Source organism: Tachysurus fulvidraco, chromosome 17 (assembly GCF_022655615.1).
Source record: "Tachysurus fulvidraco isolate hzauxx_2018 chromosome 17, HZAU_PFXX_2.0, whole genome shotgun sequence".
Classification (NCBI taxonomy): domain Eukaryota; kingdom Metazoa; phylum Chordata; class Actinopteri; order Siluriformes; family Bagridae; genus Tachysurus; species Tachysurus fulvidraco.
In genome coordinates, this window is record NC_062534.1 from 4,723,234 (window position 1) to 4,738,762 (window position 15,529).

Sequence of the window (15,529 nt, forward strand, 5' to 3'; positions counted from 1 at the left end):
AGAATAACGAAACGGAGGGAACTGAAACCGGGTACAACAGCTTAGTACATGTTCACAGCAATACTAAATTATATAAACTCCAGTTCAGGTTTTCCTGCAATTGTGTTGATTTTCTGTTGCTGACTACAAGCCACAGTTATATTGGAGATAACTAGATACTGGATATTTTTGGTGACATCGAGGTGTTTTAAAACTCACCCAGCTGTGCTTATACCACTCATACCAGAGTTGTTGCCATGCTGAGAAATGATCCATCACCCAAATAATAGCTCAGATCTGAGAATGGGAATGATTCTAGGGCCCCTCATTCTCCACAGGGTTCTCCGGTTTCCTCTTACCTTCCAAAAACAAGCCAGGAGATTATGCTGGTTATGTCTGCTGTGAATGATGTCGGTGTTTGAACTCACAACCTGCAAACCTCCAACATTTTAGTCACTAAGGATGGATGGTGGATGGGGGATGGATGGATAAATGGGTGGGTGGATGGATGGTAATATGGATGGATAGATGAATAGATGCATTAGATGGAAAAATTCCAAAATCAATGTACAGGTGTGTTAAACAGAGGTTGTTTTAAAAAAACACTAGATTTAACCATTAAGGTTGTATTGACGGCTACCGTTCTGCCCTCACAGGCTCAAGACCCTCAGGTTCTGGATCAACTCTCCAAAAACATCACCCGAATGGGTCTGACTAACTTCACGCTCAACTACCTCAGGGTAAGTCTCATGCACACATACACACACCCAAACATACATATACATAGACACAAACAAATGCACACAAATACAGATGCACATACATAAAGATGACAAATGAAGGAAAATCGGAAATATTCCCTTCTTGAGGCATGTATGAGGTGTGTGTGTGTGTGTGTGTGTGTGTGTGTGTGTGTGTGTGTGTGTGTGTGTGTGTGTGTGTGTGTTCACACACCAACCTGAACCCATGCTATAACGCTTATTTTAAAGCCTCTTTGTTTATTCTTTCGATTTTAACATGAGTGACAGCTCCGATTTGCAAAACAGGAGAACTAGATGGGGAGAGAAAATTAATTGGATGGGGAAAATTAGCATAACATTAATGAGCGTTCTGTGCTGAAGCACTGCATTGTGGGTCTCGACGCCCAGCTCTGCTCACCCAGCACACTGTCGTGTTTCTGTTGAGAAATGAGAAAAAAGAAATGGCAGTTTGGCCATTTTATCAACCTGGAACTGACTTCGTTCTGCTGCACTTCCGTTAAGCTCTCAGATGTATCATTATAAAGCGTGTTTTAACGAAAATCGTGAAGTCAAAGCCGAACTGGGAATTAAATTCGGATTCTATACATCTCAGAGCTCTCAGTCTGATCCTGATCCAGCGTGTGTGCTGCAGCTGTTTAGCATGCCAGATGTTTTTGCATACATTCCCTGTTTGGCTTTGCATGTCTTTTTCTCTGAAGCTTCAGGGCAAGAATCAGAAAAAATAGACAGCAGCATGCTTGTTTCATACCATCTGAGTAATAATCAAGACTCACTCGCTTTCATTTTTCTAAAATGATGCAGTGTTTATCAATGGTCCAGTGTAAAGAGATGTTTAAAGCCAGTCGTTTATTGTATGTGATGCGATTTGAAGGTTTTAAATGCAAATACGTTGAGAAAATTTTAAAGCGGTATTTATTTACTTGGAAAAAACAAAACATTAGCTTGGAGAAGTATTAAATCATGCCTTTAAATCATTACTTGGCCTGCCAGGCACAGAAGCCACACCTACTTTACAACCACTGATAGGCACGTCTAACAGACACAGTCCACATGTCCTTGACTAGGACAGACAGTCACAGAGGCAACACCTTCTTTATTACGACTGATAGGCACTTGAGCCATGACAACACTACTAGGACTGACAGGCACATACTGAATCCTTCCTTAGTTAGGATAGACAGGTACAGAGGCTACACGTACTGAACTAGGACTGACAGGCACATAGGCCACTCCTTCTTAACTGGGACTGACAGGCACAGAGGCCACACCTTCTTAACTCAGACTGACAGGCACAGAGGCCACACCTTCTTAACTCAGACTGACAGGCACAGAGGCCACACCTTCTTAACTCAGACTGACAGGCACAGAGGCCACACCTTCTTAACTGGGACTGACAGGCACAGAGGCCACACCTTCTTAACTGGGACTGACAGGCACAGAGGCCACACCTTCTTAACTGGGACTGACAGGCACATACTGTAGGCAACTTCCTCTTTACTAGCCGTGCCAACAATAATGTTTCTTTAGCTAGGAAATAGAGGTACAGAAGCTACACATCAATAACTATGACTGACAGGCACGGAGGCCATGCCTACTTGACTAAGACTGATAAGCACAGCAGCCACATCTACAGTACAAGTACTGACAGGTACTTAAGCCATACAACCTTAACTAACACTGTCATGCAGAGAGACTGCACCTCGGTAACTATGACTGACAGGCATAGAGACCACATCTCTGTAAAAAGGACTGACTGGAACAGAATCCAGGTCTACTTTTCCTGGAGCCATGTCTACTTCACTAGGACAGACAGAAACCAAGACTAGATCTCCTTTGTTTATATTAAAACATGATAATTAAGGCCATGCCTACTTTTCATGGAATGAAGTTGCACCTCCTACAGTGGAACTGACAGGTACTGAAGCCACAACGACATCACTGAGACTGACAGGTACTGAGGCCACACCTCTTCAACTAAGACTGACAAGCACCAAGACCATGCCTCTTTACTCAGTACTGACAGGCACCAAGGCCCCAACCCCATTGTTAATATTAAATAAGATAATTAAGTTCACACCCCCTTCAGTGAGACTGACAGGCATCACCTTCATTTGACTTAAATATAATAATTAAGTCCACGTCTCATTAACTAAGACTGACAGGTGCCAATTCCACACCATCTTTATGAAGACTGTCAGGTGCCAAGGCAACATCTGTCAGAAAGATTTCTTAAATATCATCATTCATTCCACGCCTCCTTTAGTTAGACTGACAGGCACCTAGGCCACACCTCCTTTGTTGGATTTCAATATAATCATTATAATTGTATAACTGTAGATTGAACACAGGAGCATCAGCATCACGTTAAATTTCAGTGAGAGGTCGAAGTCATGGTCATTTCTCTCACTGTAAAAATACCCTGTATAAAGGGCTTGTTAGCATGGTGCGTGCGTGTGTGTGTGTGCCTGTGTGGGTTTATCAGTGGCTCCATTCGAGTTCTGTTTCCTGAGCTAGGACGGATGACGCGCTGTGGCTAAGGAAAGCCACGGGTTTCCTCACATTTATGCTGGAAATAGCCGCTGTGCCTCGGCCCCGAGCCAGGGATTGTTCCACAGAAACGGTGGAAGTGTGAGGGGATGAGGCCATGTCCGAATACTGCAACTCAAACTGTCAGTGTGTGTGTGGGTCTGTGTGTGTGTGTGTGTGTGTGTGTGTGTGTGTGTGTGTGTGTGTGTGTGTGTGTGTGTGTGTGTGTGTGTGTGTGTGAGAGTGTGTGAGTGTGTGTCTGTGCATACAATCATGTGTTTATCCACCTGCTAAATTTAACTAAAAAAAAAAAACTAGATGCTGTTTGTTTGTAAGAATTCATTTCAAGAGGATTCATCATAGTTTTTTTTTATCCAATTGTTTTTATATAATTGTTGAAAGCCATAAATTCTACAAAATTATTTTACGGTGTATTTTATTTTATTTTACTTTTGTCTAATGTAGGTGATTAATTAAAAATATTTATTATTTATGTATGAACATCCACATTACAGTTCTGCCTTTCATTCTAAATGTTACAAAAATAAACAGGTTTGTGGAATGATTTTCAGAATCTTATTTTTTAAATCTTATTTATTTCTTTATTTGCTCAGCCGTAGTTTAATCTTTAAATAATTCCAATAATGTTATGATTCTCTGATCTCTGTGCCTTTCAATAATATTTGTAATGCTGGCTTTTGTGTTGCTGACTGTGTGTGTGTGTTTGTATGTTTGTTTGTGTGTGTGTGTGTGTGTGTGTGTGTGTGTGTGTGTGTGTGTGTGTGTGTGTGTGTGTGTGTGTGTGTGTGTGTGTGTGTGGTGTGTAGCTGTGTGTGATCCTAGAGCCCATGCAGGAACTCATGTCCAGACACAAGACATACAGCCTCAGCCCCAGAGACTGTCTGAAGACGTGCCTGTTTCAGAAATGGCAGCGTATGGTGGCACCTCCAGGTACACACACAAACACAAACACACACACATATACACACACAGAGTCAACCAAACATTCTATAAATTTTACTTGAACATGTGAGGAGAGATGCCGGTTACGGATCTTCGGAGTGTGTTAGGGAGGAGTGGGGCTCAGTGTGGATGTTTGCTGGGAATTTATAGGGGACGTGTCTCATTGCAGTGCTCAGTGATGCGCAGTTCATTACAAGCAGTGCGGAACGAATGTGAAACTTGAATATGGCTTGCTTGCACACATCCTGATTTTACCGATTGACAAGCACGAGGGTCCACGGGGCCAGCGCTTTACTTATTTATAACTATTTAGTCCGGAACATCTTTGTTTTCTTTTCACTTCTCCAGATACATCATACTGAATAGCATAAATGCTGTTGTTTACACAAAATAAAACTTTCTTAAATATTCACTAGCTTTCTAGTGAGCTACACTACTGGTGTTAAACAGGTTAGCTAATGATAGCTTAAACAGGGCTAGTATTACATGCATGAAGCTAAAGCTAGCGAGATATCATTAGTGTTTGCTAATGCTTGAATAGTTCTGCACTTCAATGAGATCGAAAAAATTATTATCAGAGGTGCTAAAATATAAGCAGATATGTGGTCTGCTAATAATTAATGCACATTCTGAAAGAAAAAAGATTATATGCTTGCAAGTGCTTTTGTAGTAAAATTCTCTCAGCCAGCTAAGATTATCTTGCTAGCTACAGTATGTTGGCATCTCTGCTAATATGCTGATTAAACATAATAATAATCTGGGTTTTTTTTTAACAATTATTTAATTTTAGGTTTATTTTATTTGAGAGAGACAGAGGTCTAGAATGTCATGATACACTTTATATGTAACTCAGTAATTATTAATGATTTAGGTTTTATACAGTTATCGCTAACTCTATCACTAAAATTTGCCTTAGATGGTTTTATTATGTCTTCCGAATGAGTGTGTTGGAGAAAAAGAGAAAATGTACTAATTCCTAATACTACTTTTACAAAATCCTATCATTGGATTCTATATATATTTTTAATGCTCTTTAAGATAAATTAGAAATATGTTGTAGATTTTGAAATTAGAAATTAGTTTGCTCATTCGAATTCCTAAACACATTTTTGACCTTAGGATGTTTTTCCTTTTGCACCAAAGAATAGAATAGATTAGAATAGAATAGAAGCCTTTGTTTTGTCACATATACATTACAGCACAGTGAAATTCTTTCTTTGTATATCAAACTTTGGAGGTTAGGGTTCAGAGCACAGGATCTAGAGCAGAGAGTATTAAGGGTCTTTCTCAAGGGCCCAAAATTGGCACCTTGGCAGTGCCTGGGCTTGAACCCTGATCCTCCAATCAACAACATTTATTCTGATTATCTTCCAAAAGTTAGATAATCACTGTGGCAGATTAGCATTTGTGAAGCTGTCAGTAAACCTGGTATTAATTTGTGGGATTTTCCTCTACTTTCGCTTGTGAGCCCCGTCTGGCTCCGGGTAAACTCCTATCCCATGTTGTGAATACTCACCAATGGCTGTTTCCTTATGAGCTGCGGCTCCTTCTTTTCCTCCCATTCTGCCGAAACCGGTCCGAGCCGAGGGCAGGAAGGAAGGACGGCCATGTTTATACACTGATAAGTCCTTTTTTGTGCTGTTTCCTTGCGTCATTCACACACACACCCTGGTAAACACACCAAAAGCCAGAATTGTCTGGAGTCATTGTGTGTGTGTGTGTGTGTGTGTGTGTGTGTGTGTGTGTGTGTGTGTGTGTGTGTGTGTGTGTGTGTGTGTGTGTGTGTGTGTGTGTGTGTGTGTGTGTGTGTGTGTGTGTGTGTGTGTGTGTGTGTGTCAGGTTTTTGACTTGACTATTTTAGTTGTAGAGATGATAACATTGTTATCATTCTGTTTTCTTTAGCCAACAAACCAAAGTGAGCTATGAACATTTCCACAGGTTTGAGTCTCAGAGAAAATATATCAAAAATGTATCTCATTAAAATAATGGAGCATGTTTTTATATTAAAATGTTGTAGATGTTGTGGAATATTGACCTTTGGTCCTTCAGTAACATGCATAAGTATTCACACCCGTAAACATTTTTCGCACCTTTTTTGTAAACCTGGAAGTGAAATAATCTTTTTTTTTTTGCTTTTGTTTTTTGTTGTTTCATTTAAATCCATTATTTGACTTTAGCAGTATGTCAAACCGAGGAGAGAGAAAGATCTAGAATATCATGATACGGTTTATAGGTGACTCAGTAGTTATTAATGACTGAGGTGTTATACAGTTATCGCTCTGTCGCTAAAATTTGTCATAGTTGGCTTTATGTCTTCTGAATGAGTGTGTTAGAGAAAAAGTGAACATTTATAAAGTCTATATACTACTTTCTTTTTGTAGTCCATATACTACAAAACGAAAAAAGAGACATAGGTAAATAGATAGAAATTGTTTTCTGATTTAGTTTTTTTTTCTTTTTCTTTTGCTGTTGGTGTATTTTATTTTATCACTCTAAAAAAATAACCTATAGGAGTGTTGCCTGTGTCTCTAAACACACTATGACTCTGACACACTATGACTTCAGCTTCAAAACTAAGAACTCGAGTATGCTAAGACTCTGACTCCAAATCTGTAGCGAGGCATTTGAAGACATTTGCTGTTCAGCAGCATGTCTCCATTCAGTCTAACAAAAAACACTGTGTAAAAACATCATGATCCAGATGTGCAAAGCTGAAAAAGACATATCCCAGATGTAATTGCAGCCAAAGATGCACCTACCGAGTATCAACATGGGGGGGTATACTTATGCAATCAACACATTTTTTGCTTTTTTATTTAATCTTGTCACAAATTAATGTGTTTTGTACCATACTGTGTAAATTAAACTGTAAAAATTCAGATTAAGATCAATTATTTCTAGGATGTAACATTGCAAAATGAGGTAAAGTCCAAGGGCAGGGGGTTCAGGGTGCAAATACTTATACACTGTATTTGCTAATAATTCATATGAAGCCCTTTAAAAAATTCACACAGACTCATTAAAAGAAATATATGCTTTCTGAATAATGGATTCATGATCATTTGAATCATTTAGAAAGTGTTTTAAATATTATTTTAATCCTTGTTTAGTTTTCCTTTAAAATTGGAGGATTTGACTTTTCGTATTCAGAACAGAATTTGAACATTTTAATTCGCATTTATTTATTATTTAATTTATTTGAAGGATTTTATTCTGTACAAAGCTTTGAGTTCAGATTTAGTGTAGTTTACATAGCAGTTTCTGTAAATCATGTTCGTGAATTAAATTCAATTTTCATTGAATTTTTGACTTTATGTTACTTTCAGCAGGACATCCACAGAACTTTAAAACGGAAATCTTCCCCACAAATCACAAGAAAGGTATGTGCACTTGTAACTCTTTTGGCAAGAATCGCATTTGTTTGTGCTATTTTTCCCTTGAATGCTCAATAAAAAAGAAAAGAAAAATGAAATTCATGTCAGTTCATGTCAATTCTAGTGACATGAGTTTATTTATGAGTTAAAAAAATCTATTAAAATAATTAAAATTAAAATTAAACTCACGGCAAAGAACAGTGTATATGTATTTTCTTAAAATTAAGTTGTTTTTTTATGTTTGTTTTAAATGATTTCATTTAATTTTGAATTATCGAATTTGATTACATTTCTAATATACATGGAAAAAAAGATATCGCAATATTATGACAGTCAATATAGCTAATTTTTTGTAATTCTTCTTAAATTATTGACTTGTATTGTCTTCTATTGGCTTTCTTCTGGCCCAGAAAACACCAGAAGCTTTTCCTTAACACACACATTTTGTATTAGCATAAAACATGGATTTCCTCTTATTAGGACGTCTTCTGGTTTCTGCTTGTGGTTGAGCATCATACTTTACTACAAAATGTGTGTGTGTGTGTGTGTGTGTGTGTGTGTGTGTGTGTGTGTGTGTGTGTGTGTGTGTGTGTGTGTGTGTAGAACCTACTCGACAGACCACGACAAAGAGGAGGAAGAGGAAGAACTCAGCCAGCAGCACATCTAACAGCAGCCTCGGCAACAGCACAGGCAGCAAGAAGCGCAGTCCGGCCAACAGCTTCAGCCTGAGCAGCCAGGTACCTGTAAGCATCAGAGTTCCTCAGTTTACACACAAATACACACACACACACACACACACACACACACATAAATGAGAACACATGCATGAGAACATGAGCACATCACAACATCAGACCCTGCAATAAAAAGCTAATGTCAGGGTCTTTATGTAACCTAGTACATCATGTAACCTAGCACATACACCCACACACACCACAGATAAATGTCTGGTGGTCTGGGAAACTCAGAGTCAGACATCTCTGTGGCTGAACTCTCTATACTCTGATGTCTCTGTGGCTGAATTCTGGCTTATAGCTAAAATAGAAGAAAATTCGGTTCCGGCATCAGAGACAGCATCACACTGTCTGATTTATTTATTTTCTCATTCAAGCAAATCATTCCTGAAAACTCCTGAAATCAAACCCATCGTTTTCATCGACATAGTCGCGTTCATTAATCTTTAGGCACACAGAGGTGTAAGATCTCACTCGTTATCTGCTCGTTCTTTGTCCCATTCACAGTCATCGCTTGATCTTGTCCTTGCTTCCACCATCAGATTTTTCTATATAAATTCTGTGTACTATAATACATACAAACCATATACATACTTTGACATCTCAGTTTTGAGGAAATTCTAATTTCACCCAAACAACACAAATGTTTTTTTTATTTTTTCATATTTTTCACCTGGAGCAGAAAGGGTTAAGGGCCTAGCTCAAGGGCCCAACAGTGCCAGCTGGGGTTTGACCTGTACTGTACAAACTATACTGAACTATACTTTGAACTATGCAGGAAAATATCAGCAAAGCCCTTAGGAAACACAACATAAAAATAACTTTTAGCTTTATAAAGCATGTTACGGATCGACAAGACAAACAAGGATGTGGTAGCTCAGTAGTCAAGGTGTTGATTACTAATTGAAAGGTTGTGAGTTCAACTCCCAGGGCCAACAAGCTGCCATTCCTGGACCCCTGGGCATGGCCCTTAACCCTCAAATGTGTAGCTGTATGCATCAAATAAAGGTATATCACTATTGTTAAGGGTGTCATTCTATGTAAAATGAATGAACTAACACCAATCAGGTAAATATGAAGAAAGGAAATCCTTAAATGGGTTTTTATACAGCCTGCAGTTTTTCAAATTACTGTACCATCTATTATATCTTCTATGCTGCACCGCATGGTTCATTTTTTATTTTGTAGCTCTGTGGTAAAAGCTTTTATGGCATTAATTATACAAGTCCAGCTCGCATTTGTAGCCACTTGTCCTGCAGATTTTACACGACTTAGTCATACGGTTTCATGGAGCTTTTGTGGAAAATGGAAATCAAACAGAGTGCAACTGTAATGTGACCCGAGTTCATGAGGATCCGTCAGCGTTAACATGGGCTCAGAGTCACACGTCATGAAACGGTGAACAGTGGTGGCTCTAGTGGTTAATGCTTTGGGTTGTTGATCGTTGGATCAGTGTTCAAGCTGCCACTGTTGGGCCCTTGAGCAAGGCCCTTAACCCTCTCTGCTCTAGGGGCGTTGTATCATGGCTGACGCTGAGCTCTGACTATAACCTCCAAAGTTGGGATATGTGAAGTATTCCACTGTGCTGTAATGTACAGTATATATGACAAAATAAAGGCTACTTCTTCTACAGCATGTAGGGCATTATGGGTAATCTCTTTTGCCCTCCAGCCACTCAAACCAGATCATGAAGTCTAGAAAATTAGGATATGTTAGAACTGGAAAAATGGTTGAATTAATCTATACAACTGTTTCCTACTCTCACTTTCAACTAAATGAGATTTGGACTTTGACAGTAAGTGGATATATGATAAAAGTTTGTGCCCCCCAGGGTTTTGTGAATGGAGAAACAGTAAATATCCGCTCAGTTATAGCACTAATCTGTGGTACTTATATTACATTTCCCAAATGTTGCAAATTAAAATGAAGTTTTTTTTTTACCCTTTGTGTTGTCAAATCTACCCTAGATATATGAATTCAGTTGAAATGAATATGTACTAAAACAGGGTGAAGGAATTTCTAAAAAGGGTGAAAGGATGCAAGAAAATTTCCCACTTTCCAAAAAAAGATGGCAACTTATTTTTTTCTTTTCATTACTAATTTTAATCTATTTGTATTTTTTTTTCTTTTTGACTTGTGATAATGAATTAACTTTGAAACCTGATATATTGTATTTCTTGTAGGTACAGTATAGGTTTCATTTTGTCCTGAAGGTAGACAAACATTACACTATCATCTGTGCATATACACACACACTTTCACACACAGGATCCCCAAGCATAGACAAAGCTTTTAGGCATTTATTTCTATACAGTTTGTATTAATAATAATTGCGATGAAGCTAATGGGAATCTTATAAAGCTACTCTGGTTTTAGCAGGTATTATTTTTGCTATGAAAACTAAAGGGATGGTCGGGTGAGTAGTGAACGGTGCATGAGTGTTAACCGGAGGCGTTTATCCTCAAGTGCCTTTTTATCCCCAGGCCTCTCGTCCCTAGCGAGTCTCACTCAGCCCCTGGGTCAAACGCACACTTCAACCCACAAGTGTTACAGCTTTCACCAAGGGAGCAATAGTGGGTAGCAGGGTTGCATTTATTTGCAAATGGCTGATGGGATTTGTAGTACGTGGCTGTTCCCCTGAGTCGCAGCACACAATAGGAACTGCAATTGCTGACTGGGAGATTATTGTGGATTTGGAACATGTTCAAGCTCTTCACACTTCTGCACACTCCGTTCGAGGTTGCTAGTAAAATCAGAAAAGCAAAAAGTAGATTATAAGATTTTTATTTTGTAGGATGCAAATGTTAAATGAATAGGAAAGTATAATGGTTTTGATGAAATAAAATCCTTTTTTGTTAGTAAAAACAGTAGAAAGCAAAATATTCATTAATGTAATTTAATATTTTAAGAATATTAAATTAATGTAATTTAATATTTTAAGAATTTTTATATACATTTTTCTCAATAATAATAATAACAATAATAGCACTAGATTGCTATATTGTGCAAATCAAAAATCTGAATGTATAACTGATTAAATAGTATGGTTAGTATAGTTATTAAATAGTAATGTATTAATTTATGGGTTTTTTGTTACTAAATGATAAGAAATTTATTTAAAAGTTCTCATGAGTGTATCACTGCGTATGAAGTGAGAGCGTAATTACTGAATGGGTGTGAGGTGTTTTTATCTTATGTGACATTTTTCTTTTATGTATGTGCACTATTTTGGTGTTTTTTGCTTATGTTGGCATGTGCATTATGTTCATTATTAATCCGTGTTTGTGTGTGTGTGTGTGTGTGTGTGTGTGTGTGTGTGTGTGTGTGTGTGTGTGTGTGTGTAGTGTACAGTTTGTACACAAGATTCATGGTGCTACAAGATCAAACGCTCTAGAATTTTCAACTCTGATCGGCCCGAAGGTGTTGATTAATTTCTTATAACAGGAGCACTGATATCTGGCTATAATTTAAATATGTTTTAAGATGTTAATGGGTTATCATTGCAGCAGTAAGTCTTTAGCATAACTTTCAGATTTCCGACAAGACAAAATCTTTATTTTTATCGTATTAACTTTGCTCAAGCAAGAGAAAAATGTGAGGCTGAGGTGAGGGAAGAACTGTTTAGAGCTGCTATAACAATCACGCCAAAAGTGTGATTAACTACTAGTTCTATGTAACTAAAAATGGACAAATTCGTAATCATAATTATTTTGTTTAGCTTATGTAGAAGATTTGTCGAACATCAGCTAGTGTTAGCTAGTCAGCTGAAAGATTTACATACTTTAGTTAGGAGGGGGCATGGTGGCTTAGCGGTTAGCACGTTTGCCTCACACCTCCAGGGTTTGGGGTTCGATTCCCGCCTCCGCCTTGTGTGTGTGGAGTTTGCATGTTCTCCCCGTGCCTCGGGGGTTTCCTCCGGGTACTCTGGTTTCCTCCCCCTGTCCAAAGACATTCATGATAGGTTAATCGGCATCTCTGGAAAATTGTCCGTAGTGTGTGAGTGAATGAGAGAGTGTGTGTGCCCTGTGATGGGTTGGCACTCTGTCCAGGGTGTATTCTGCCTCGATGCCCGATGACGCCTGAGATAGACACAGGCTCCCCGTGACCCGAGAAGTTCGGATAAGCGGTAGAAAACGAATGAATAGTTAGGTCATGTTTAGCGGTGCAGTTTCGGTTAAAGGAGCGGTTTGTATTATTTTAGCCCTCTGCTCAGTAAGGACTCTTGCAGTTGAAATAGAGAAATTGACTTTTTTCTCCTCTTCTCCACTACAACCTCTCTTATGCCTGAGAAGCCTTTTAAAGAAAGGTTTCTGGGCCAGAAAAACTAAACCAAAAATTGTTCACGTGCTAATACGCCAAATTACCTAAAAATGTTATTGTCATTTTGAATATGATTAATCTGAAAAAATTACAGCCTGAGAGCTTCTGTGCGAAAACAAACATAGGCGACAACCTACAGAACATTCTCATTAACTTTAATCCAGATTTAAATCTACAAGCAGAAGGAATGAAGTTTCTCTTTAATGAATGTACACGCTAGCGACACAGCCATTGTGCTTTATTAGGAAGTAGCTACTCACAAGTCGGTGTGACATGCGCTAGCTAATCTGTCGGCTAGCAATTAGAATGAAACATGTAACGCATGAAACATCTGACATTCATTTACACCAACAGCCAACTGTTTTGTACCCTTTGAGCCTCGTTCCCTTCTCTCTAGGAAAGACTTTAATTGCGGATTGAAATTCGTACTTGCTCTGGAAAGAACATGCACACACATGTATCACACACACACACACACACTCACACACAGTGAGAAAACTCTTGGTGTCTCAGTGCCAGTTCTCGTTATCATACATATATATCTGAGTTCTTGTGTGTCGCTGAAAGCTTGCCCCAACCCCCCCCCCCATATCCCCCCCAACCCCCCTGTCCATCTAAAAGTGAAACATGGAGCCGTGTGGAGCCGAGCCACGCTCTGTGGAGAAGAACACGCTGCTTACATATGTAGCGTGGCCGTTTGGTTTTGTCTGTATGGTTGTACAGCAATGAGCAGTCTCCGACGTGAGCCCAATCACAATGAGGCACTCATGTGATCACTGGTGGTGTGGTACCAGGCAGGTGTGTATCAAATGCTGTTACAACAGTGCCCCCTAGTGGTGAAAGTACACACTGTTCCAGCATTGCAGGATGTTGTGTCACACCAATACTCACCTGGTTAAATTCAGAAGATACACCGATATGTAGGCCTGAATTACAATGAGAGAGGAGCTTCGCTCTGAGTGGAAATCACAGCAAAATGTGTCAAAATTTACACATTAATGTAGTAATAATGTAGTAATATTATACAAGTGGATCATTTCGACACAAATGCTGCGATGGAAATTTGTACTAAGAAGTTGTTTGTGAGGGTCTGACCTTCTGAAAATGTTCCTCATCATGAAGAATATCTAGGCTTGTAATGGAGCCTTGGACAGTGTGGCGTCTGTGTGGTTGTGAAATTTCTCCGGGTGCTGGAGTTTTAAGTGATTCTGCAGTAATGGACAGGAAGCAGTCAAAAATAAATAACACATTTTCAATCAAATCCTTTTAACCGATTGTCTTATAACAGATGACAAGATGGCAGATTTTGCGTCTGTATTCTATCCTGTTTAGTCTTCCATCCACTTATTTCATGTACAGCTAACCCTACACACACACACACACACACACACACACACACACTCACACACTCATCATGGATAATTTAGAGATGACGATCAACCTAAAATGCATGTCATTGGACTGGAGGAGCAAACCGAAGAACATATAAAACTACACACACACACACACACACACACACACACACACACACACACACAAACACAGAGCAGAGGCTAGGAATCAAATCCCCAACACTAGATGTCTTTTTTTCTCCCCACCTGCCATTTTTGACCACATCACAAATATATATTCAAATACTTGAAATTAATACATTACTTATGAAGCCACATGCTCAGTACATAGTCAAGATAGATTTTATTTCATGTTAAAACATTCTGACAGAAAGTAAGGAAGGTAAACATGTCCAGTCAGTGTAAAGCATCTGACATGGAGGAGGGGCAAAGAGTACAAAATGGCCGACTCATAGCCAGAAAAGGAATGCTTTTTTAGCGTTATTTTGGGTGGGATCTCATACAGCGTGCTCATTTTGCAGCTCTGGTCATAATAATATAAGAGATTATGAAATCATTATATCACACCAAACTAATCATGGACCTGTTTCACATCTTTGGAGAAAATCATTTGGAGATGCAGAACATCTCACTGTCTGTGTGTTTCATTAGCACATTTTCTATCAGTATAAGCAACAAATTATTTTCTGGATGCAAGTCAGATAAAAAGTAAGTCAGGACACATGTATTTCAATCATGTATAATCTCGTGATTTGGATCTAAAACCTAAAAAGAATTGTAAAACATCCTTGCATTGAATGAAATTGAATCATTTTCTGGCTCTGATGAGTGAGTCTGATCCAAAATGAGTCAGGATTCTTTTCAGTGTGTTCACCGAGACGTGTGTTTGGACTTGAGAACCTTACACAGAATTTTAGCAGTTGAAATTTTAGAAGTTTATGGACAAGCACTTGGGACATCTCAGAGAATAAAAATGGATTTGATATCACCGTTTACTTTGAAGATAGAAACAATTATGTAGAAAAAAAATATTCCATGAAAATATTCCTCATAGTAGGCTACAGAAATACAAAAAAAGCCTTGAGTGTGTACTTTCATATGAGCTTCATTTTTAACATCACTTGGATGACAATATGACAAAGACATTGCCACAACAAAGCGAGCACACATTCTATTTTACGGTGTCTGGTTTAAAAAAAATTTTCGCTTGGAGATTCTTCTTGATCTTATTGGTCCAGAATTTGTTAAAACCACACAGTAAGTTAGGGATGCAGGGTTCTACAGAGTACCTTTAAGGTCGTGTCCATCAAGAAGATAGTAATTACTTCAGTTAGTAATTACTGTACATTTGGACATGACACGAAATATTATTATTTATTATTATTTTATTATCATTCATTCATTCATTTTCTACCACTTATCCGAACTTCTCGGGTCACGGGCATCAAGGCGTCATCGGGCATCAAGGCAGGATACGCCCTGGACGGAGTGCCAACCCATCGCAGGGCACACACACTCTC

The 15,529-nt window shown here is 38.7% G+C and overlaps 1 protein-coding gene across 3 annotated transcripts in view; it reads left to right on the top strand.

The window, feature by feature from the left end:
• The window catches only part of ldb2a (LIM domain binding 2a), a 73,614-nt gene that overhangs the window by 53,975 nt on the left and 4,110 nt on the right, over positions 1-15,529 (top strand). Inside the window, exons 5-8 of one of the 3 annotated variants that reach the window (XM_027154662.2) lie at positions 636-719; positions 4,094-4,217; positions 7,556-7,609; positions 8,207-8,346. In XM_027154662.2, the coding sequence (XP_027010463.1) occupies positions 636-719; positions 4,094-4,217; positions 7,556-7,609; positions 8,207-8,346 (402 nt within the window). The remainder of the gene's footprint in view (positions 1-635; positions 720-4,093; positions 4,218-7,555; positions 7,610-8,206; positions 8,347-15,529) is intronic. The other 2 variants (XM_027154664.2, XM_027154665.2) reach the window with 2 other exon arrangements.